The 26139-nt window shown below is 45.5% G+C and overlaps 3 protein-coding genes across 6 annotated transcripts in view; all 3 read right to left on the bottom strand.

Annotated features, from left to right (window-relative positions):
* Positions 1–1864: 1864 nt before the first annotated feature.
* slc30a1a (solute carrier family 30 member 1a) lies at positions 1865–8812 on the bottom strand. Its single transcript, XM_012820983.3, has 2 exons — positions 7881–8812; positions 1865–5021 (listed from the first exon to the last, which is right to left on the bottom strand). Exons 1-2 carry the CDS (start codon positions 8470–8472, stop codon positions 4009–4011), a joined length of 1605 nt encoding a protein of 534 aa, XP_012676437.2. The 5' UTR covers positions 8473–8812; the 3' UTR covers positions 1865–4008.
* A 785-nt stretch (positions 8813–9597) lies between these two features.
* Positions 9598–15142, bottom strand: nek2 (NIMA-related kinase 2). Its single transcript, XM_031582056.2, has 9 exons — positions 14850–15142; positions 14161–14378; positions 13707–13947; positions 13510–13592; positions 13303–13429; positions 12659–12935; positions 11662–11716; positions 11457–11530; positions 9598–10820 (listed from the first exon to the last, which is right to left on the bottom strand). Exons 1-9 carry the CDS (start codon positions 14943–14945, stop codon positions 10600–10602), a joined length of 1392 nt encoding a protein of 463 aa, XP_031437916.1. The 5' UTR covers positions 14946–15142; the 3' UTR covers positions 9598–10599.
* Positions 15143–20954: 5812 nt separating this feature from the next.
* Positions 20955–26139, bottom strand: part of lpgat1 (lysophosphatidylglycerol acyltransferase 1) — a 43429-nt gene continuing 38244 nt past the window's right edge. For all 4 annotated transcript variants that reach the window (XM_012820985.3, XM_031581166.2, XM_042709857.1 and 1 more), the window contains exons 7-8: positions 23867–23973; positions 20955–22555 (exon numbers count right to left, since the gene is read on the bottom strand). In XM_012820985.3, the coding sequence (XP_012676439.1) occupies positions 22404–22555; positions 23867–23973 (259 nt within the window). In that variant the 3' untranslated portion in view covers positions 20955–22403. The remainder of the gene's footprint in view (positions 22556–23866; positions 23974–26139) is intronic.

Genomic DNA, 26139 nt, shown 5'->3' on the forward strand with positions numbered 1-26139 from the left:
ATGGAGAGAGGAATAAGCAGTGAGGAAAGGAGAACTCACAGCTAGGAGACTCAGAGCAATGCACAGGAGAAGTAGCACAAGGTAAAACAGAGCCTTCCCTGATATGTAGCTATGACATAGTTCAACTACATACGTCAAACCAGAAAAGCCTGCAATTAAACGTACTTATCTTATCTCTTATTATACTAATTACATCACAGATCACTTATTACAGCAGTGTACATCTAAGAACAAATGAGTGTCTGCAACGAATCATGGGTTAAACCTTAGCTTGTTTCAGTTTTTGAAGTCACTAATTAGTAACTTTGGATAATGAATGATTAACAACGCTTTGCGGACAGCTTACTGGATATTTTGTGAGTTACTAAACTCTGGAGCAGCACGGTTTAATTGTGTGGTCACAGTGGCCACAGTCATTGCACTGTTCCTGAATGGCATGTTACTATCTGCATCTGTGAATTATCTTGGTTCTGTTTAGAGGCTCAATTCTTCACTTGTCTCCATCACCGTGTATTTGTATCCATTAACGAAGGGGTTACAAGTGATCTTAAGCATTGAAAGAAAACCAGCACTCAGTCCAGTCATTTTGGTTTGTCCAGCTGTGTAGAACTCGTGTTTCAGCTAGAGGCACTCTACGTTCTTTACCCTGGGTCAGAGGATTCAGTCATTTCTACTGCGTTATCCCAATAGTTGTAAAAAACCCATCAATGACATGTTTAGAAGAAGCCTGAGAGCTTTGAAACACTCAACTCCTTTTCTTCCTTTTTATGAAAAACATAGAATTCAAACTAGACTTGAACATCTACTCTCTAGCTTTTCATAATGATCTTTTTTTTCTCCAAACCAAAACATGTCCACCCCACACCCCCCTTCCCACCGCTATTTAAGTACTAGCATCTAGCTGGGAGTTATCCAGAAGATCACCTGGACCCCCCCCCCTCCCAAAAAGACCTCCTAGCCTCAGCCGCCAGTGTCTGCGTGTGTACTGGCGTACTGTAATGAGGCTAGACAGTGTGGAGCGGGGAGTTCAGGGCTATGGAATGCAGCACTACCCCTCTTACATAAAGCCTTTACGGCAGGGGTCATACCAACGGGACAGTGAGGGAGGGCCAGGAACACCATAACCACACACTCACACACTCATATCACATATACAAAAAGCTTCTTATTTATTTATTTATTTTTAAATACATAGAAACTCGCAGAGATGTTCCATACATCTACAGTGAAGAAGCACACTTCCTTATACTCACACACACACACACACACACACACACACTCTCTTGTCACTCACTAAGATGGCTGCTGTATAACAGCGTTGTAATTAGTTATCCATGTGGTTAACAACTGCACAACTGGAAACATGAACACTACCTACTGTGTAACCAGCAAACCAGAGCCTCAACACACACACACACACACACACACACACACACACACACACACACACACACACACACACAAAAAGCCACCCCTTCCACACATTTGGACCTAAGCCAGCACTGGCTGCCATGGAGCTGCCCAATACAAATGGCAGCCTGTTTGTGACCCAAACAAGCTGGTTGCTAAAGCAAAGGGATCTTGTGATTCCATGAGCTACCAAATCCTACTGTCCTAATGGATATGCTATCTTTAAGAGATCTTTATGCGGTCTCAATACATGACACTTGGTGCATTTAGTGTGCATGGCAAATAGATACGCAGACAACACATTCAAGATTCACAGTATTGATGTGCCATGTGATTTGGGGGGACTTTACTTTTTTTTTCTTTAAGTTAATTCAGTGCCACTGTATACTGACATGCTGGTCTGTTAAAAGGGAAGATCACACATTCATTATCATAAAGAAAACAAGACAACATGTAAACTTAACAACTGTACCAAACAGTCATCTTTAATTCACAATGACACATATGACTGGAATATATAATATATTTATATATATATATATATATATATAAAACAACATATTGGGTGACATGGTATTAAAAAAATAATAATAAAAAAAATAATCCCCCAATAACATAGTCTTACAGGGCCATCCCATTGATTCTGGAGGAGACTAGATAAAAAATAAAATAAAAAAAGGAACCAGTCACCAACAGAAGGGAGGTGGGAAAGGTCCAATCTGCATCACGCTTAAGTGTTCCTTCCTAGTTTGCATACATTCACCTTGAGCATCTATCTAGAATGCATCCGTCAGTCATCATCAACAACATCGGAACGACACTACTTCGCCACGTGGGGAATGAGGAGGAATGAGGCCCACTTGAAAAGGCCACTGTAATGTACCATTGAATGGGGGGGACGGGGACTCCACGAGGCTTTGTGCACCAGAGAAATGAGCGAGTAAACAGCAGTCCAGATGGCTGAATGTGTCGTGTTGGTTTACGCTGAAATCATCTGCTAGCCTGGAATACAGAAGCACTGACTGAATGCATTGGCAAAGCTGTGGGGGTAGGCGACTGGAAGATGTCGATCATGACTAAAACACCTGTCATAACCGTGACACATTTTTTGTTGTTGACATGGCTGGTGCCAACTGAAGTGATATATAGAATCCCTTGCCAGGGTGGAACTGGAGACCTACCAATTACCAATTTGTTATGTTCTGATATTTGAGAAGAGAGCTTTGTCTCCAACAACACTATTTGCTACCGAACCTGGACTCTCCCCTTGTTGCCCAGTGATTTACATTACACACCTCAGTTTGGTCGAGCAAAGTAGCCGTTATAATATTCCAGCAATATGAACTCACCCAGCCAGCCACCCAGTGCACAACCGATCCCTGTACATTTTCAAGAAAACCATCAACTCTCAACTGCTGCCCAAGTGCACACCCCTCCAGACCAGCATAGTCATAAAACTAACATGTGAAAAAACTTTTCTTTACCGTTCACATACAAACGAGACACGTGACGACAAGACTTGCAAGGCAGCAGAGTCATTTGATTTTTGTTTTCAGAAAGAAAAGCTGAGGTTTGCGAAGAAGAAAAAAAGTCCAGTAGCTCTCGCAGTAGTGCTCTCAAGCCAGCGCTTTATCAAAGCAGTTGTCCATTGAAGGCAAGTAGCTGATGACGATGACCTTGGTTCTTTTTGACGTCCGAGGGTCTCCTAATAACAAGAGCACCCCTAAAAGAAAGGCAGGATATTGTTTCTGAAATGTCCAGTTCTTTTGACTAAAAATAAAACTGTACAGCATAGATGTGGTTTGTGTATGTAAAAGTAAACAAAAAAAAAAAGAAGCTAAAAACAAAATCTCAAACAAATTATTTCTAACTAAATTCTTATAAAAGCCTACAGAAAGAGAAAGAGATTGCTACTAATAACTTAAATACATAAATTATTAATATATCTTATTGTTTGTGTCTTCAAACAAGGGGGGGTGGGGGTTGCTTGACAGAGTCACGGGTGTAGGGGAAAATACATTTTGAAAAGAAAGTTCTGGAAAAGTGGAATGGGCAGGACAAGGCTGTGCTTTGTAAGTTGCATGAGTTTGTTTGAGGGGTTTCAAAAAGATAAAGAACCTTTATCCCCCCCCCCCCCGTTGCACGAGAAGAAGCTTTGGCACACGGTAACACCCACCTGACATCACCACATCACATCACAACGTAGTGCGTACTGAAAACACATACATGCAGCAGGCTCCATGTGGGCCGAGGAAAGAGAACACACACACACACACACACACACACACACATATATATATAACTCGTCATCAGAAATATGCTTCCAGAAAAAAAACCTGGAGAGACATGAGGCCCTGTGAGATGTGTGAGCCAAGTGTGTTTGTGTGTGTTCAGGTCACCTAAAGAGGTCCTCGTCTCGGGTGTGTGACGTCAGGACACATTTTGCAGCCTTCCAGTGTTTTTTTTTGGTGATAAAGTAGAGAAATGTCATCTAATGACTTCAATTCTCCACATCGACTGAGCCTTCTCCTACATTACGTTGATAGAGGCCTCAGCGTCTCCCGTTCCCTATCTCTCTTTCTCTCTGTCTTTCCATCTTCACAGGGAAGATTCCACCTCTCTTGTGACGACAACGACGGCCGGGTCGGTCTCTGACCGCGGCGTCACCTGCAGCTGCCCTCCTCCGGAGCTCCCGGCGGCCGCGCTCTCCAGCGACTCGCTGATCACCTCCAGCGTGGCCGTCGCCTCGGCGACCGCCTTGTTCCCGCCCTCCGTCGGCCTCTTCCCGCCTCCGTTGTTGGCGTTGCCCTCCTCGGCCGAGCCGCAGCAGAGCTTGGGCGCGCACTGCGTCCGGCAGGAGAGCTCGCAGAGCGAGGCGCGCGACTCCGAGTTGACGGTGACGAACTCGGGCTGCACGGTGGTGGCGTGGATGCCGGCGTCGTGGAAGCAGTCCTTGATGCGCTTGGCCACGTCCATGTAGGCGGCCGGGTCCTGGCACTTGATGTGCGCCGTGGCGATGATGCGGCTGCCCGCCAGCTGCCAGATGTGCAGCTCGTGCACGGCCAGCACGCCGTCCAGCGCCCGCAGCCGCTCGCTCAGCAGGCCCACGTCGATCTGCTTGGGCACGGTCTGGAGCAGGATGAGTGCTGACTCCTTCAGCAGCGGATAGGTAGTGTAGAGCAGGATGCACACCATGGTCACGCACAGCACGGGGTCCAGATACAGCACCCAACACGGCCCGGCGCGCATCACCATCCCGCCGTATCCACCCGTCTCCACCAACAGGCTGCCGTTGATGACCAATCCGTCGTCGGGCACGGCCACCAGCGTGTGGTTGAAGTGCAGGTGGTCGGAGCAGTGGCCATGGGTGCACGGGTTGACGCAAGGCGTGCCCGGCTGGCACGGCTGCCACACGAAGGTGAAGATGATCGCGTTCACCACCACGATGACCGAGCCGAGCGCGTCACCCAGCACGTGCAAGAAGACGCCGCGCATGTTCAGTGACACAGACGAGTCGTGCGCCGCCGCTGCCGCCTCTGCCTCCGCCTCCAGCTCCTCGTACGCTGTGCTGCCGTTCAGCTGCAGGTCGGCACTGCCCTTCCGTGAATTCTCTGCAAAAGGGTCAGAAGAGGTGAGGGGTTAGATGTAAAAAGGTCATAGGGAAGGGAACTGTCTGATATTCTCTCTGAAATAGAATGCTCTGACTAGAATGACCTCTGCACTTTGGCTCTAGAAAATGCTTCGCATTGGACCAGGGTTTAAAAGTTCAAAGGACAAACTTCTCAAAGATCAACCCAGGCTTTTAGTGTTCATAAGTACAGGTCTTTTTAGTTCTCTGACTAACACGCTTTGCAAATGGGAAGTGACGCCCCACCCCACCAAATTCATTTTCAATGGAAAGCGGGCAGGCAGGACAGGCGGTTTGGGTGGCAGCACGGTGGACAGGCGCAGTCCCGAGACACCTGCTGCATGAGTGCACGAATCGGGAGCACACCCGCCCGCCGAAACTGCCCAAATAAACATTGTTTGTTCAATGACATCATAATTTAGTTTGAGGTACAAAATGGAGGAAACATTAACTTTAGTAGTAGCAGACAATCACTTTCGCCAAGCTGACAAACAGAAAAGGCGCAAAAATGTTTGAGTTTTGTGTTTAATGAACGTAATACTACGAGTTCATCGACTGACATTAGGCTATGTTTGAAACAACTCTTCGTTTAATAGCTATGTAAGAAATGCACAAATGATGGCTTTCATTCTCCACCTATTCCTACTTATAATTTATGAATGACAAAACTTAAAAAAGGATTAAATTACTGGCAGGCTGGCTATCCAGACGTGATTTGATTACTGCCCTATGGTTACCTCCCTGAAGTGACATTTTGCTTAAGTTTGTTCTCTTTCAGATGAGAGGCAGGGCGTGAGGGGGCGGGACAGAAAGCTAAGATTGCTTCTCCTCTGAAACGGCCCGAAGGCTGGAATTGATAGGAACTCTTTTGCTATTTCACAATACCTTTGAAAACTACGTTTCTTCACCTATGAGAAACAAACATTTTGCAGATTTAACTGGCCGCAAAAAAAATGTATAATGCTGGCAAAAGAAACAAACATTATGGTGTAGCTCAGGAAAATAATAGCGTATTGATGAGGGCTCTGCGAAGGCTGGCTCTAGAATAGTACATTAACACACTAGAACCCACATAAAAACTCTCCAAGCCTTACTGCCTCTGTCTCAAACTCAGTCATACATCACTAAATAACGACCTTCTCCTGTAGCGCACGCACATGGGAACACACACACACACACACCTCACTCCCAGACATGAATCAGACACCCCAGCCCACAACCTCTGCCAGCAGGCGTGAGGACATGAATCAGATCAAAATGAGGATGTGCTCTAACTCTTCACTTCACGCACGCACGCGTGCGAGAGAGACACAGAGAGAGAGAGACACACACACACACACACACACACACACACACGAATAGGTTAGGTTGGAAGATGAATCAAAGGCATGTGTGCTGTGCTCTCCGCCACACTCCCAACCTCCTATGTGCATGCTCCCACACACCACCCTCTCAATTACCTGCTCCTCACTTTGCCTGATAGCACACAGCAGCTGTAGTATGTTCTAATAGCGCTACAGTAGCCAACAGAGGTGGGCCAGCCATCAGCTGAGGGTGTACAGGAGTTTATTAGCGTGCTAATGGCCTGGCCAGCTACGTCCATCCTTCCTAGCTCTGCTGAGGAAGGAGGAAGGCTGTAGCCTGAACAGAGGAGAGGAAATGGCCCCTATTCGTGTCACTGGGCTACCATCCGACAACCTAGCTCTGGGGACAGTTTGGTTTTTATTAGCATCATCACAGGGCCTTTGTATCTCATTCACTGACTGAATAGGCAGTATCTGGGGTCAAACTTAACGGAAGGTAATACAATGAAATCGGGAGCTTTAGGGTAGAGTGGCAAGTGTATAATTTCTATCTGCTTAGCATGTTGTTGATGCACCCTTTGCATGTTTTTTTTTGTTGCATGACCCCCAATAGTGAGACCCCAGTAATGAGTTTGGTCTATAAATACTGGAGTCAGTCATTCAAACGCATTCACCACTGAATCATGTGAGATCAAAGAATCACATGGGATTCATGATACATACACACTAGTGCCAATTCATTGTGCTACATACAGGAGCTCTAGGGGGGGGGGGGGGGGGAGCTTGCAGCTCTTTGAAAATCAGCCCAGGTAGGTAACAATGGCACTCCAGGCTACAGTGAAGAACAGGTGAAAGAGAGAGAGGTGATTTATCTTATCTGAGGCAACTTCATTTACAGGCTGACGACTGGCTATCACTACTGCATAGTTGTCAACATGTATAAGGCCTTGAAGATTTTCATTATCTTGTAAAAGTAACGTCATTGATTCAGGAAGGGGGATCTCAATACGGGCTTCCTGAAAACAGATTCTTAGACTGAAAACGGATTAGGCTCTTCTAACCAGCTCAACAGATGACCGCACCTGTGTCCCATAGGCACCACTTAAAAATACAGAATGACAAAGGGGTGACCACGGACAGACTATTTTAGACATCCAAACAACACAAGCGCAGCCTTTCACGCACAGTGCAGATTGCAGTGTGTTTGCACACCATCCGACTCAAGGAGGTGTGTTACCCGATCTCTTCATTGAAGGAATCTTCTCATTTTGTGTGCTCTATTTGCGCAAGAGAAATACGGTGCGTGCGCAAAAAGCCTGAAGTGATGAGATATTATTTCAGCTGAAGGTTAGGTGTAAAGACTGGAAACAGTCATGAATGGATCACATAGGTGTGATCTGTGGTTACTCATTGTAGACCATTGAAACATGGTAGAAATGACCAAGTATTAATCATTTGTCTAAGATCAAACGAAGAAGGACAAGGTGGTCGTGGGGACATCACTAACGTTACAATCAAAAGCACAGAAGCCAGCTTACCATTTCTGCCCAGTCTGTCGGCATTTACGCCGTTCGGGCTGGTGCTGTGATTTCCCACCAAGTTGTTGGTCTCCTCGCCCGAACCGCCACTGCCGGACGGTCGTTCAGACTTGCATAATTTGGCCCTCTTGTTCTTCTTGCCCCCGTGAGAGTGGCCTCCGTGAGAATGGCCATGTCCCCCTCCAGCGTGCCCGAAGAGACACAGCCCCAGCAGGTTAACCAGAAGCCCCGCCGCCCCGACACCAATGACAATTTCGGGGCTTTCGATCTCATGTGGCTCGGTGAAACGCTCGATGGCCTCCAGGATGATGGTAAAACACAGTGCCGTGAGGAACACGGCATTCACTAAAGCTCCCATCACCTCCGCACGGATCCATCCGAAAGTGTTTTTGTTTGTGGATTGTGTCTTCTCCGAAAAGCGGACAGCAACCAGAGCCACCATAAGCGCTATGACATCCGATAGCATGTGAAAGGAGTCCGACAGCATCGCCAGGGATGCCGTTATCCGGCTGACCACAACCTCCACAATAAAAAACCCAAATGTCAGTGACAGCATACATAGCAGCCGAATGCGGTTGGGTTCACAAGCCATTTTTTCGCTGCGGAGCTCTAAAATATTACGCTAGCCAAATAGCTAGCTAGCTTGTGTGCTAGCTAACGATACGTCGCCACACAACAATGAGAGTGAATCAAAACCTAGCGAGCAGGGCAACTGCCTTCTAGCAGGCAACCGATATGCTGTACTAAACAGCGTCTTTTAAATAAAAAATCGAGAATATACTTTCATTCTCTCCAAGTCAAAGATAATTTATCTTAATAGAGAAATTAAGCGACGACAACAAGCTTTTGTAGCCTGCGATTCGAAATGTCCTAGGAGCATAGTCTGGAGCTCATCGGTTTGCAGACGGGCTGAAACTTTGCACCCGAGCCGGGTAAACTTTCCACACGGAACAAGGGATCTCAACGACACGCCCTGGCGCTCTGTGATTGGTGGTCAAATAAGAAGCGTCATTCGTTTTGTAGTAGTGATTTTTTTTGTTAAAAGAAACACTATGGCTGTGTTCAGCCCCGACAAAACGTTTATTTAATGGCGGTCTTATAGGTATGTTACGCAAGGGTGGCTAAGATGGCCACACTTTGCGTGCTGTCAAATACTTTTTGGAACCTGATAAAATCGGTTTAAATACGTGTAAATGTTTTTCAAATGTTGTACTCTTTTCTTGCATTTGTAAAGGACATTAGTTGGATCTTTTGTGCGCACTGCCTCTTTCATATTGAAGGTGTTTCTAGCTACTGGCAAAACCCCTGTCACAACCACCGAACGAAAGAAAAGGTACATCAAAGCCCGCTGCACACTGTTCCCGTTTCCAGGAAACACGGCGTCAAACTCGAAAACTGTAGCAAAACCGTGCACATCGTTTTCAGTTTGAACGTGCCCCTGGGTGAATTAACTCGAAGTGGTAAACCTATAACTAAGAATAATATCTGGAGACAGACCCGGGGGTGAAAGGGAACAGATGAACAGGGGCATGCAAAGGCCTATGACTAAATAGTGGGTGGAAGAGGACGTGTTTTGTCGTGCAGAAATGGAACATGTATTGCGTGTGCGCTATGGTCAGTCAGCGATCGTGGGGGGTGGTGGTGTACCGGGGGCAGTCTATAGTCATTGTGTCATCAAGTTTTGTTTAACATAGGAAAACACAACCGATGACAATAATTCGGTCTCTATAGCTGCCTTTTATTAGGAGATATGAACAACCCAAAAAACACTGCAGGATTACCCAATCAAGTCTGATGATGTAAAAACCTCATCTCCTAATGAATTACCAACACTGTAAAGTGTTAGCAAGTTTTCATGTGTAGATGGCACAAAGAAAGATTCAAGAACTGAAATGATTTGCCACATGATGGAAATGACAGAAGTGAAAGTCAAGGATAACACAACAAACACACCTGCGTGAAAACATTTGGTTTAGAAAGAGAAGGGAACAAAGAAACGCCAAAACTGCCAAGTGGGAGTAATGGAACATATTAAGACTTCCCTTTACAAATGCAATCAAGCTTTTCATTTTAAACAAAGAACTTCAGGACTCAGTAGTTTGGATTGGCACCCATTTAAACACTCATAAATCACTCACACGCAGTTTAAAAATGCCCTAAGCAGCTAATTCACACACACACTTCTCAGTCAATGAACATATAAATAGTGCACAGAACTTGCTATGTACATTACATCAATATGGAGAGAAGAGAACAGTGCAAAATGATACACTTACCAACTTACTGAACTGAAATATCAATAAAGGCAAAACATTGTAAACACCTACAATATATATTATGGTACAAATCATTTAGAGCTACATTCAGGATAAAACACACAGTCCAAATCCCTTTCCCATAATTCTGGGACACACTTTGTATTGAGGCAAAGTATCAAACTGATAGCCTGCCAGCACCCTCTAAATGGCCATTTCCTTTCCCTTTAACCACTCTGCTTTGTAATAGCAATAATCTTCTCAAGATTAGCCATGTCGCTTAAGAATTTGAGGTTGGGTGGGAAATAATCAATACAATGAAGGAAACTGGGTGTGTTAATGATGATAGTCTTACAGGCCTGCCAGGCTACCCTGACAACCTTACCACACCCAGCCCACCCATAACGGGAAAAAAAGCCAGGAGAGCACTGAAAAGTCGTCTTTGGGTTTTGGGATGACATTCGCTAGCGGATGCCCAGGATCTGCCGGCTCTTGAGCTGGAGGGTTCTCTCCACCTCACCCAGGGCCTGGGCACGTATGTTGGCTGCCTGCAGCCGCTTTCTGAGGGCTACATCCTGAGGTTTCTCCCTCGCTGCTGGAGCTTTTGCTGGAAGCTGGTTCTCCTTGCTGTCTCCAGCAAAGTGAACCTTCTTTCTTCCTGGAGAGACATTTTCATCCTCTCCATCTAGACCACAAAAGAGAGACAAAGTGACATTTTAACCAGTGGTATGTTATGCAGTGTTAAATCTTGGTTAAGATTATTTCCTTTGAAATTTGAATCATACCTGACCAATTATTTGAAAGCTCACACATGTAAAGCACAACTTTAAATGTGAACTGCTCTGTAACGTCTGTTTTTCTTAAAGTGACTAAAAGAAGTAGTCAATTGTGGTGGAAAGCAGCCCTGACTTAGAACCATGGTTTCATAATGGCATAGGTCAACTCTGGGAGTCATACAGTTTAGGACTTGGATGAAAGCTCAAACACCGATTATTCCACACTATTATTACATGTCAATACTATGACTAAAATAGGTAGAATCATGTCCAGGCATAGCTTTACCAAGGCGGAATGATACTTCTAGGAGTCATGTACCCCTTCAATGTTTGTATAGTCCCAGCACATCAAGCCAGTATCTGGACAAAAAGCCCTATTCCCACCCAAAATATAGCAGACTGCTTTATTTATAAAAATAAAAAACACTTTGAAATTTACAAATGTACACAAGTTCAAAGACAGACTTAACATCAAGGCATAAAAAAAGGCAGATGTCAGCTGTTGAAGTACAGAGGGTCCAGCGGCACTCGTTTCACCGCCATACCTGGAGATCTGGAGATGGGAGAAGGCGCCCTCTGCTGTTTCTGGAGGTTGTAGGTCCTCAGTAGGTTTTCCGCCCTGAAGGTAATTAAAACAAATATATAGCAAACTTAATAAAAGGACATTCACAGTTGGAAAATATTAGGAGCTATGGAATATTATGGAATAACTGGTAAGAATCATTCAGGAGATGAAACTACAGGACATACCTGGCCATCTTCTCGCTACAAAGCCGCTCACGAACACACAGTTCTTGCTCCCTTTCTGAGGAAATACACAACACACAAAGGAAAGGTCACCACCAACCAAAAACAGAAAATGTAAAAAAGGTATTACATAACTTGCCAGAACCTCAGCCTAAAAATCCCACATTTAAAAGTGTTTCACCACATATTTACTCATCTGATGGAGATAATTTCCAAACACTGTTAATGACTTAAGAATATAATAATCAAGTGCCTTGTATTATTAATTACCTTATATGAATCATGTACTTATGTAAGCGGGCACATGGCTTTTCTGTGTTTCTGCGTGTGTGTAACTTAGATTATTAGGTGCCACTTAGTCTGCATTTCTACAAGAGCATGTTTAGACCAGAGGTGATAAGAAGGGTCGAACTGTGCTTCTTCCGACCTTGCAAAACTTCCATCCTTGCCTCGGACGTCAGAGATCCACCACGTGGTTATCCCTACTGAACGCTAAACTTCTGTCTATAAACCTTGTGCCATGTGTTTTATCATTGCTTCACTTTCAGCCTTGTGCTGGGAGTCAGCCCGATTGCAATTGTTGTTTGTTTAATAAATATATTTATATGCAGCTCCGGAGTCCTGAGGTAACTAGGGTGAATTTTCACCTAACACATCTCTACTGTGGAAACTCCCCCACACGCACACACAAACAAACAACTTAAAGTGCAATGCCTGTATAGAACCCACTACCTGTATTGTATTACCGCCTCTTGCTCTTTGCAGTGACTAATACTGTCTATTGTCATCAAATCCCTAGCTTAAACTCAACAGAGCTATCAAAGGTGTGATGTTTTGAACGTAATATTTCTAAGCCAATCCTTAATGCCATTGAAACCACTCCTGACAGACCAGGCATGCCTAGCTTAACCCAAAAGCAGTGACTGGCTCAAGGCTCAAGAACTATGTAGGCCTAACTCAGCAGCCCTTGTCCTAAACAGGCCTGGGCTAGCACACTCACTCTCCAGTCTCTCCTCACGCTGCTTGATGGCCGCCTCGCGCTCTCGGAGCACCTGCTCCTTCAGACGCAACTCCGAGGCGGTGCCCGTCCCTGCCGCTCCTCCTGCTCCCGCAGTGCCGTGCTCAGGGTCTGCGGGAGTCTTGGGCCGGACGGGGTCGGCCTGACCCACTGTGGAACGCCGCCGATTCCTAGCTTGTGCCCTCCTCTGCTCCTCGGCAACCATCTCTGAAATCAAGCTGCTCTGCAAGATGGATTCCACCGAGGGCCTCAGGTAGTCCTGGCAACCATGAGAAAACAGACAAAATAAGCACAGAGATGAAAGGGGTCTTGACATGAGTCTGAGAGATGAAAGGGGCCTTGACATGTCTATATACACAAACATTTCATACCGCTATGATGCCAAACACCATGGTCACGAAGTTATTTGTTTTGAAAAGTTTGTCCAGAACAAGAAAACAACTGCACTGTACGTGCCTGCAGTTATGATAAGGAATCTAGGAGCAGTTAGCCTTCAGCTTGAGGCAACTCTGTCCTTCTCCATTTCATGATGTGTTTTTTACTCTTGTTTGAGAAACTGAGTTCTTCCTTGTTTAAAAAAAAAATGCAATAGTTTTATCCGTTTCTCTCATTCAGGGGAATCAGACCTTCAAATTGAGCATCCTTGACAGTAACGTGTTAAGCTCCTCTGAATATCGGTATGGGATCCGCCTGAATTTGCCCTCCCGGATCTTCTCTGCCAGGTCCTTCTGGTTGTACGCTGTAAAAGGGGGACTAAGAAAAATACAACATTATGAGCAGACACAAACATGTAAACTTGGGTGTATTGATTCATCACAGTCACACATACTTACGATAGGGCACAAAGCTCATACACCAGGCAGCCTATAGACCAGATATCTGATTTCTCATTGTACGACATCCGGTTCATTTGTTCCTGTGAATAAAAGGAAGAACAGTTGTGCTCATTACAGTTTGTTCATTTTGACGAGTGTCCTAGAAATCATTCTCAGGTTTTAGCCAGCTACTTGAAACAGCAAGCACATCTCACCGGCGACATATAATACGGCGTGCCCACAAATGTCCTGGCAAAGCTGGTGTCATGGTTGAGGATTCGTGCCAGGCCAAAGTCTCCGAGTTTGACATTCTGCTTGGCATCCAGGAAAATGTTGGCTGGTTTAAGGTCGCGGTGCAGAACTGTGCAGCCCCCATCGTTCCGCCGATGGCACTCTTTGAGAGCCAGGGAAAGCTGTGCCAACACCCGCAAGATATGCTCCTCCTCTAGGTACCGTCTATAGGAGGGTGAAATGGCCACAGAGAGAGCACTAAATAACAATAGCAAAGGCCTTAAACAATACAATTAGTACACAACGCGTGCATCAATGCAAAGCAGACGTAGAGAACTACATGTGTATTTGCCTTGGAATGAAATACTTGTATTATTTTACAGTTTTTCCACAATGATATACAACACCGCACCTTCCCATAAACACCCAGCTAATTACCTCTCCTTGATGCACTTGGTGATTAGACTAGAGAGATCTCCTCCCTCGCAGTATTCCATGACTATGTACAGCGTTGTGTTGGTGCGGTCTATGATTCGGTCGTAGTAGCGAACAATATTGGGGTGCTTCAGCTCCCTCAAAAGGTTCACTTCCGATACCAGCATTTGTTTTTCAGCTTCCGCCATGGTGCCATAGTCCAGTTCTTTCCAAACGAGAATCTAGTGAAATCGGGTGAAAAAGCACAGTGAAGACCAAGCAAAATTAACATTGATTAGGCATCATATGGCTCGCTCGCTAACAAAACTAATTTCCACTCAACCTTACGTTAATATTTATCGCGACAAAACATTTTGGAGCACAACTTACCACAGCGCTAATAACGTATCCCAGTAACGTTACTGTTTTAAAGTTACCTTGCAACTTGGGGTTTGCACACTGAGTTTGCCTAGAACGAGGTTGGAGGCTAGGTTCGCCAAAGGACATGGCCGGTTGTTTATATGCTAGCACTACAGTTATCATGCTAGCTAGGTAGCATAACAGCATTAGCCTGATAGCAAAATTACCGGAGACTTTGGTTACCTGCTTGTTACAATCTGCTAATGTTTAGCTAGACGTCACTGATTGTTAATTTAGTAATTTATATCGCTAGCATGTCACTAGCATGGTTAACAAATTGAAGCGTGATTTACCTTTCCATCAGATTTTCTCCGTATTTTCTGACATTTTCCATATGATCCAGATCCTATTGTGTACAGTACATCATAATCTTCAACTCGGGACGGCATCTTTGTTTACTGGCCTTAATCGGGGTTAACTGGCTGACTGAAATGTCCAAAATTCTATTACTCTCTGAGCAAAATTAACCAGTTTCGTTTGCAGATAGTAGTCTCCCTTAAACTACTTGACTTTTGTGATTGAAGCAGTTCTGTACATTGTTTTGACAACGTGGCAGTTAATCCAAGTCGCTAGAAAACAGGGACGCCTGTTTCAAATTGGTGCCTATTCAAACTCGATTGCGATTGGAGTTAAATGGGGACGATCGACGATTTCATTGGCTAGAATAACTATACAAATGCATCGTTGCTAAGCAGCGAGAAACCCGCGAGACTACGCGCGGATTTAAAGGGTATTACAGATCATTTCTAACAGGGCGTTTTACCAGAGAATTTCTTCACATCCACGAGATATCTTGTTTAAGCACATTTAATTACTGTAAATGGAATGACAAACAATAATGTTAATACTCTGAACGAAAGAGACACAAGTCAGAATGCAGTCAACCTCTGCATTTATATAGCTGTTGTATTCCTGCCTTCAACCACACGGTGGCACTAAAACCAAATTACTGTTGTGTTCTTTGCCTTGCTTTTGATCATGACGACTGTTAAGGAAGGTACAAATGCTTAATCAGGCTAACATTGACAGTCACGCAATTTGGCTCAATTGCTCATTTGACATGACCCAGTCTTTATTTGAAAACAGCTGACATGTCTTCAAAGCATAAAGATAACCTTACAATTGTGGAGTAAGGGGAAAAAATAAAGAATCAGAATCAGAATGGTATGTATTGCCAAGTAGGTTTACACCTACCTGGAATTTGCTCTGGTGTATAGGTGCATACAGTAAACATAAAACATAACGTTGCAATTGTTCTGATAGTTTTCGTGTCTGTCAAAGGTCCAAGAGCTGTGGTCTTTACATTAGCACAGTGTTCTGTTCCTGGACCGCAAGGTCACCTAGAGCCATGATAATTGCTCAGCCTGTGGATTTTATGCGAGAGGAGTCTGACAAAAAAAAAATAGGTGATCTGCTTTGCTCTGACGGAAGCTGACACTGTGATTGTAGTCAGGGACAGTGGCAGACAGTGAAGATTGCTCCACTGCCTTTTCTTCCTCTCCATTCCCACCAGGAGGCATAGCGAGTAGCAGGGAGTGTGGCCACATGAGGGGGTGTCTGTCTGTCACTCCGAAAGGTTGTATCTTTGGAGCCACGCTTTACTTTGGCAAGGAGGGGGGTCGGGAGGGGGGCATATCCAAACATTTGCTCGCTAGAGGCAGGGCGCAGCATGCAGGCGAGGGCCACAGAGGGAAATGAACGTCACGCCAGGGAGCGAGTTACAGCAGCTCGCGCCCAAGGCTCAGCGCAGCGAGGAGGGAGGACGCACATGAAGGACAACTACATAAAGAGAGTGTAGATTGGTACCATGTCCTCCTGTGTTTTGAGAATATCCACTATAGCCCCACATTTACTCAAGGTGACCATACAGTAGGGCACAATGTACATTTATAGCACATGTGGTGCCTGGGGACTGAACCTGTGTACCTGTGTCAGTACCATGCTCTAATCACCTGAGCTACAGCACCTTGGACCTGCAGACTCTGTATGTGATCTCCCCATGCAGTTGCCAAGGAGGTGATGGCACATTCCATTCAAGCCTTTTCTCTTATAGTATTATAACAAAGACAAAGCTCAAAGAAAGACAAGAATGATAAGAATGGGTAATGGGCATGACATATTTTCCCTACCTGTATTTATGGCTCCTGTCAGTACTACAGAAAGAAAGGCATTTATATGTTGTGTTCTACAAGCAACATATTAGAAGTCTATATTGTAGCTTATACTGTATTCTTGTTGGAAATACTACTGATATGTAACATAAAGCGAATCTCTGCACAATCAATTGTATCTTTTATCCTATCTGTCTTCCCTCGTTCCTTGCTCGGAGCCAGGTGTGTTCAGTCACACTGCTAACTGATCTGCCTGCCGCCCGGAGGGAGGACCGGGTGGCGCTAAGCACCACCTTCCCAGCGGCCGCAGTGACATTTTCCCGCCAGAACCATCCCACAGGCAGTGTGGCTATTTCTGGTCCTGGTGTGGGTCACCCTGCTGCAGGTCACCCTGGCTTCCCCAGCACAGCACACAGCACCACACACACAGCTGGATGTCTGCTTGCTGACTCAGTCCACCAGAGCTAAAGCAGGGGAGAGCCCTGAGAACATGTGTTCCCAAGAAAGGCCTTCTATGGAGGGCAACACGCCAACTCAAACAGTGGGCTTTTTGATTCTGAGAATAGATAGCGTTTGACATAAAGGCATGAGGAATTTCAAAACCTTGGATTCATATAGTGGTCTCAGTTGTTTAGTGTGAGTTTGCACGCAGATGTTTGGGAGACGCAGGTGTCAAAACATCTACATTTAAAAACGCCATCTTTTTTCTACTTCAGCAAATTACCAGGAGTGGTTGATTGGAATTTTCAGTGTAGTTTTCAGATACCCAGTCTAGGTAATTATTCCATGGATCATCACAGTAGAAACAGCCCAACACAGAGCAGTGTATGAGCACGGTTCCCCAGTGGTACCCACTGCCTGCAGCACGTGCTTGCTGCAGAGACCCGCCATTTTGCCACCCCCCCCTACACGTCACACCAGCTGCTTTATCGTCCCTTTTGCCAAACCTCCTTCTCCTTCGAGTGTGGGGTCTCTGTTGTGCTTATAGGAATGCACTTGGGAATACCAGAGTGGTGCCAGCATCCCAATGGCAGCAGGGTGGTTTGATGATTGTTGCTGTAGTTGGTCCAGAGACACATTCGATTACAGTGAGGACAGGTCCAGATCCAGTCATCCTGAATGATGTGCCAGCAGGGGTGAACTGCAACAGCAGTGAGAGCACTGGAGCTCCAAGGTCATTTTGCAACCAATCTGGCCTGGGGTCAGGTCTAAATGACACACACCCTCCTGCCACATATAACAAACTACATGAACTAACTAACTGGCTCCTCTCAACACTGATGACTGGAAGAGAGACAGAGAATGAACTCGTACAATGTAACACCGATGCTCAAAGCTGACGTCGTACCATGATACTGAGTTTTGTGGTGGTCCATAAATGTAATGCTCTGCTGTTGAGTATAACAACGTCTATGTGAAGGAGTTTGTTATTCAATCACGGACTATCTGTGTCTTGTTCTTTTGCCATTTATTTATTGCGACACGTATTACCTGTTGTGTGAAACTGATCTGCAGCCATTTACTCTCCCTTCTCACAATCCCGTAACGTAAGCCGGCAGCGCACCTAGAGAGAGAGGCGAAAGACACCGTGTTAAACAAGAGCCACTGAGCAAAGTAAACACAAGCTTTGGTTACCACAAAACGCCTCCGTCTGTCTGAGCAGGAACAAGCTCCAGTGCACCTAAGGACATAAGACACGACTTCAGCACAAGATGGCACAAGCAGAAGCAGTCACTTATCTGGTATGGTGAATTATAATTTTCACTGACAGTCTCATGCCTGTTTTGAATTGAAAAGTCTACTTGCTAAAAGTGTTGAGTTTTTTTTCAGAGGTTTTAAATATAATAGTTTCATTGGAACAATCAGTTTGAATGGTACTAAATACCTGATGCAAAGAGGGGTGTTGGGTCCTAGGATGCCAAAATAGCTATACCACACCTAGAAAGAGTTCTGTATTGAACCATTATAGACTGGGCATCTGGAGACTACTCTTTCAAGGCTATAGATAAACAATATGGCATGAATAATGGCAGAAATAAAAAAAAATGCCTTGGCTGTGTCTGCCTGTGGCTCTCAGCAGGGCTTAAAATGAATGAGCGCTAATGTCTGGACAGGGAGAGAGCCTTTACTCTATTCACAATGTAATTCATAAGAAATACTGAGACTGGTTAATATCCCTACTCAGCTGAGCTAAACCAGAGAGTCAATTGTGTGCCATTGTAGAAATGAAACGGACACTGAGGAAAAGACATGGAGGACGGTTTCTGTTCATTGTTTTTATTCCAGCACAGGTATTTTTTTTCCATCTGTAAAACGGCTGGGCTGCTTGGGAGGGCGAAGGTAACAGGAGTACAAAATGGAAAAAAGTACAGACAAGTCTAGCGTAAATTTGTTAAATTCCTAATTTTTGTCTCTTTTCCCTAAATCCTTATCTAGGAAAATAATCTTGTCCCTGTCTCCATTGTTAAGACAGCAGGAAACACTTGAGAGAGAGTGAGAGAGAGAGAGAGAGAGAGAGAGAGAGCGAGAGAGAGAAAACAGGTAAGGAGAAAGCTTCTTTCCCTGCTGTGTGAACACAAGGAGGCCTGGCACAATCTTGGGGAGTGAGAGATAAAGAGGGAAGGAAAGAAGAGAGAGAAAGAGAGAGCGGAAGGAGAGAGAGAGAGGGAGGGTGGCAGAGAAGAAGAAGAAAAACTAGGGTAGGGAAGTCAAGAGAGAACAGTGGGAGAGAGAAAAAGCGAGAGAGAGAGAGAGAGAGAGAGAGAGGCAGACAGAAAGAAAGAAAATGAAGAGGTGCGGTAACGGCCTGCTTTCAGTGCAGTTTGCTGCGTCGCCCGCCTGCCACCCCATCTGTGCCTCGCACCACGCACATCCAGTGTACTGTAAACCTCACAAAACACAACCAGCACCACAGACCCAACTAAAACACATACGCCAGAACCAACCAAAAAAGTCTGCTCTTCCACACATCATCAAGTCCAACACGAGAAACTTGTTTGTTCTTCCCGTGATGTTTCTCTCCATTGGAACCTTTTTTTTTTTTTTTTTTTAACGCCACGTGACGCCAAACAGGCGTTTTGACGAACGGCAGAAGTCTGCCGTTATTGCTGGACCGTGCCTGGAACAAGCCATCAGACTTTAAAGAGTGGTTGAGGTCCATGTGGAGAGTGTCACAGTGAACTCACCCTCCTTTGCTCACTGTAGCACATAAACACATCCAGGTCAAAGGGCAAACAACGAGGAAGTGAGTCAACATTGAGGCGTGAGGCAGGTCTGCGTAATTTCTCTTCACTGAAGTAGTCGGCCATCTTTGTCCAGATCAATCTTTTTTTTTTCCTTTGCTTTTAAAAATCCCTCTCGACATTCATGATATAAAAAAAAATACAACTCCTAATTTATAACAGAATGCTGCAGTCACACAAAGGGAAACTCGTCTTCGGCTTTTTTGTTATGTACAAGATTTTAAACACTTTTGAGGACAATATCTGAAGTCATTTTAAAATGAAATTAAAACCGGACCACTAAACGGTGATTTGTCAAAAAACTCTGATATAACATAGAACAACCAGACAGTAATTAATTTATATATATAAAAAAAGAACAAATTAAAGAGGACAGATAGACAGACAGACAGACAGACTGACAGACAATCACACACACTCACTTTAGGCAGGTTATGCTGTCAAATTTACAGTAATGACCCCTAAGAAAACAAAAACAAAGCCAAATCAAGTTCTTTTTTTCTCTTCGTCTTCTTTCCAGAAGCTGACTTTCCAAGGTCATTCAGTTTTTGTTTAAATCTCTTGTCGTCAAGACTGATCCTCAGTAGACGGACACTAAGCATATGGCTTAAACATTTTGCAAAAAACTTTGGAGTCTGTGTTTGGTGTGGGAGAGAGGGAGGATGGGAGAATTACACTTTTTCCATTTAAGTCTGTTGAACTCGACCAAGACTCTACTGGCTCTCTTGCTGTGTGGGAGAGTATGGGTGTGTATGAAGATGCCAACATGGCTGAGGGTGTCACGAAGATAGAAGGTATTCTATGCGTGTGTGTGTGTATGTGTGTGTGTGTGTGTGTGTGTGTGTGTCTGTGTGTGTGTGTGTGTGTGTGTGTGTGTGTGTGTGTGTGTGTGTCTGTGTGTGTGTGTGTGTGTGTGTGTGTGTGTGTGTGTGTGTGTGTGTGTGTGTGTGTGTGTGTCTGTGTGTGTGTGTATGTCTATGTGTGTGTGTGTGTGTGTGTGTGTGTGTGTGTCTGTGTGTGTGTGTGTATGTCTATGTGTGTGTGTGTGTGTGTGTGTGTGTGTGTGTGTGTGTGTGTGTCTGTGTGTGTGTGTGTGTGCTGGCAGGGTTGGGCTAGGGGGACGTAGCTCCACAGGCCATCAGTGAGTCCCTTCATCAGCTCTGTGGAGACCAGCCTATCTAGACGCTCACTGTCCAGACATATCATTCCAAACCGGACGTCTCGGGGGAAAACTGAGACGCCCCCAGAACTAGACGACGTCTCCAAACCCAGATAAAAAACCAGTGTAGACAAACAACGCTCACTCCAAGACGATACTATCAAAACAAACAAACAAAGAAACATTCAGGAAAACAAACACACACACCCAGAAACATCAACAACAACAACAAAAGCAGTAGACACATCCAATTAATTCAAGGGAGACTGAAATAAAACAAACTAAGAAAAAAAAAGAAAAAGAAAAAGAAAGATAGACAAAACATGTCAGAACAACCACAGATGCAGGGCTGGGGGGGTTCTGGGCAATGTTTGTCCTTAGTGCAATCCCAGGAAGCACCCGACTCTGGAAACGATGGGTCCCTGATCAGGCCTTGGTCCGCCCTAGGGTCAGCTCCTATGAGAGAGTGATCGAAGCTGGAGGAAGAGGTCGGACCGGGAGTCTCATCCCCCCCCAGTTGCGACCACACCGGGCGCACTGAGGAAGGACGTGTACGCATGGCCCAAGGACCAGCTCTCCAGGCACACACACACACACACACACACACACACACACACACACACACACACACACACACACGCAGACGGAAGGAGAGATGGAGAAAAGTGTTGGACGTGGCAGGTTTTGAACACAGATGACTGGTAAGGGCGGACTCAAAAGAAGCCTACAAACAAACAACCAGGGAGGAGAGAGAGAGTGAGTAAGTCCAATCCGGCACACACACCCTCTGGCTGCCAACCTGAGCCCCGTTCTTGTATCTGTATGAACGGCAGGATGTGTGCGCACGCATGTATGTGTGTGTTTGTTACCATGTAAACAATAAATGAGCGCATTTACTTCCTGTGTGGGATAGAGTAAACAAGACCATGTTTTCTACACCAGTCTTAGTATTGATGTGTCTGCGCATCCAGCTACAGCTAGTATTTTGTCTGTATCAGTATGCACAATTACATGTGTAGATGGGACTGGGGGAGAAAAAGAAAACAAACAAAAAAACAAGTAAACAAACCAACAAAAAAAAACAACAACATAATAAAAGACAAATCCTGACATCCTTCAGAAGTCCTTCTGCTTTTCAGCTAACGGGTAATGTACATTCATCCATCCATGGCGGGGCTGGGAAGAACATCGCAGAGCCCCGAGGATGGCTGCTTGGATCTGGAAACACTTTCCAGAACCAGTTTGGACAGTCAGTCAGTCAGTTAGTTCCCAGTCCTTTTACTCTTCTCCGGTTGTCCTCCTTTCCTCTCGTCCTCCCCTCGTCCTTCCCTTCCCTCAGAAGAACCAGCAGTAGGCGTGCTGCAGGAGGCTGTACCACATGTAGCCTGAGGCGAAGGCCCACGTCTGGATGGCACACAGCCACACGGGGTCGACGATCATGGGGCGCGACACTGCTTCCGTCTGACCTTTGAGGGGTGGGAACCGTCCTGGGGAGAGGTAATGAAAAGTTGCAAAAAAAAAAAAAAAAAAGGTTAAAAAAATCTACATACGTTATGAAAGTCCTGTCAATGGACAATATGGGTCTAACTGGAAAAAAAAGGGCCCTCACACTTGTTTCTTCAATCTGAATGATATCAGTATAACTTCATTTTGTAACCTGTGCGACTAAATGCATGCTAACTTGAACAAAATCAGTCAATCGTCACTTTCAGATTATTTATTAACTGTGCTGGTTCCATGGCTAGTTTTTAGGGAAAACACAAATTACCTTCACTACAGTATTAAAATAAAATGGTGAGGAGCTGCAAACAAATGAGCGACATGCTCTACAGAAAGCCATGCTCAAGACATCAAAGCGTATCTATGGCCAGATATGCCGAGAATAGAAGACAAATGAGCTTGATAGTTGCATGAGATTAGTAACAAAGCACTTTCATGGAGGACTGTTCAGGCCACTTCTGGAGGCCTGTATTCGAGACCACTCGGGGTACTAATTGAAAATGAATGGGCTAGCAATAGGTACGCGGTCCTAATGTATGATCTCCATTCTCCATGCTACTTGAATTAGCATTACAATCATCACGGCCCTGCCAAGGTGACCACACAATAGACTAAACTAAGAGGGGGAAGAGGCCAGGCTTTTATTTGTAGAACTCCAAAGGTTGGACACGAGATACAACCATATCCTAAACTTCAAGTCCTTGGCAGCCATCAGCTGGCAATGTGTGAGAGGGACTGAAAACTGAACAGCTATTTGCTGAAATTTCCAGCTGTGTGCTCACTCCTGTGTAATGACAACAGGCAGATTTATAAAATGGCTGCCAATTAAGTTCTTCATGAGCCCCACAATCTTCACCCAATGACTCTTTATGTGAGCAGTTAATGAACTTGATGGAAAGCTTAGTTGGTAGTCATTTTCACTTTTACTGCTGTTGAACTTTGAAAGTTTAATTCCAGTCTGTTCAAAGACATCAGAAGGTTTGGTGTACATGTTGTACACAATACTTTGTCAACCCTCCAAAAAGAATACATATTTTAAAAGATAGCACCATCACCAACTATCATCATATTGAAAATGGCATTTTGACATTCTGCTAGTCTGAACATTCTTCTTCTCCTACAAAAAATCAAACACACACACACACACACACACACACACACACACACACACACACACACACACACACACACACACACACACACACACACACACACACACACACACACACACACACACACACACACACACATTAAGCATACTGTACACTGCCCGGACCACGGCTGACAGTAGGACTGACCTGTCTCATAGAAGTGGGCCAGGAGCTCCTCCTTCTCCACAAACCTCTTGTACAGCCAGTCTGTCAGGGCCTCAGTCTCCAATGGAACATCCTTTATGGGAAAGATCCTGAGAGAGAGGGGGAGGGGAAAAAAGAGATAAGAAAGAACTTAATGAAAGGACAAAAGGAAATAATAAAATAGCCAGAATAAGCCTAAGAAAGACGAGGGATAATGAGGTAATGAGAAGGCAAAGTACACACTATGTGCCCGTTTGCAGATGATCAATGCTATTGATATGCTATTGTATGTCATGACACCACAGCAGAGCCACACAGATCCATCACTGGCTTAAGGGGGTCTTTTTTTGAACCAGCTGACTGGTGTCTTTGCTGTTGAAACAAAACTCTCTCACAACTCAATTCTACTTGAACCTGCATCTGGGGCAACGACCCATCAGCCACGCAACAGGACAGTAGTAGATCCTAGTGCACACACATAAACCTCACGCCACTCTGAGTACACTTACATCCATGGCACCAATCTGTCTAACCTGACTTAGAGCAGGGCAATATGAACCGTCTCTCCTGAGACCTGACTGTTTACAGCTAGCAAGAACAGCGTAGAATCCTTAGAAAGCAATAATCTACAGGGTTTTCCTCCTGAAAAACACCACTTGACAAAAAAGATGGAGCTCTACTCCTACTGGACTGGGTGTGTCATTGTGCTCCTATGGATGAAGAGTTACATTTACATTTAGTCATTTAGCAGACGCTTTTATCCAAAGCGACTTACATATGTGCGACTTACAATGTATACACATTTTACATTTTACATTTACACTGATGGCACACTGCACATCAGGAGCAATTAGGGGTTCAGTGTCTTGCTCAAGGACGCTTCGACAGGGAATCGAACTAGCAACCTTCTGATTACTAAACGACTTCTCTACCTCCTGTACCACTGTCGCCCTATGGTTGAAGAGTTCAGGAAGTGGACAGAAGGGGGGGGGGGGGGGGGAATGGATGGTCATCCAGTGACCTTAGCTGCCCCGGCAATCTGAGCGCGCGGTGACGAAGCGTCCGTGGTGTGGTCAGTCGGGATGGGAGTGCCCACGAGCGATTGTGTTACAAGGGGCAAAGTCCAGCAGGGGTCCCTAGTGAGCTGTGAGGCCTCCCACAGCATCTACCTCTCTGCATTTCTCTGTGTCTCTCTCACACAAACACACACACGCACACAAACACTCACTCACTCACTCACACACACACAATGGCAGAATCACCTTCATGCTCACTAGAGGTGACAGCCTCCTCAGGAACACCAGCCCATAGTTTTCCCGCACGTTCATCGCGAAGCAATCTCTCAATCCTCCAGCCCCCCCCCCCCCCCACCCAACACTTAACACACACATTCCCCCCCTAACACCTCCCGCCCTGGGAAGACGGGTGACCTCATGTATCACGTGCCCACACACACACACACACACATGTGTATGCACGTCTCCATAACTCTATAACCAGTAGGTGTGTGTATGAGAGACCGTTGGCTGACTTCATTCGTGTGCGTGGCACTAAGCTGACGTCGAACACAAGCACCACAGATAAGGATGTGTGTCTGACTTTTGTGCTGCTGGGTTCTGAGCCAAACTCCACGTCGAGGGAGTCAGGTGACCCCAGACAGAATGAAGGGAATGAAGATCGGAAGATTAGGATTTTAGGAGGAGGTGTTATTACACTTCTCTTCTCTTCACTCCTCCCTCTCCCTCCCAGCAGAGACGTACACCTGATACAACGATTAACGCCGTCCGTAAGCCTACACCTGCCTCGCCTCACACCGAGCCTTGCCTCGATGGCAGCAATTAAGTTAACAACATAAACTCGGAACTAATCGTCAAATTCAATCTGTCGCTCCGGACATTAACGGTCTATTCCGACCATTACGGTCTGAGCCCAAGATCATCTACGGTAGTTGGCAGGTCGGTTTGACGGGGCCTTTTGAAAGCCGATAGCAGAGAGGGGATAACGCCCGAGAGGAGGAGGTGGGCTGTGGCTTCAGAGAGCACTTAGGCAAAGACTTGGACCATTTGGAAACGCTTTAGACCACGGTTGCAAACCACTGAGAGGCCAGTGCGACGTGTACGTGCGCGCTCTTCCCTCGCAGCTGAAATATTGATGGCGGCCGGCCCCGAGGCGCCTAGCCCGGTAGTGCATGCAGGGACCCGTCCCAAGCTGCCGAGCCTCGTTATCTCGGCTTCCGGCCAGGAGGCTTGTTATCGCGACGGGTGGAGATGGGGTAC

Source organism: Clupea harengus, chromosome 15 (genome assembly GCF_900700415.2).
Source record: "Clupea harengus chromosome 15, Ch_v2.0.2, whole genome shotgun sequence".
Lineage (NCBI taxonomy): Eukaryota > Metazoa > Chordata > Actinopteri > Clupeiformes > Clupeidae > Clupea > Clupea harengus.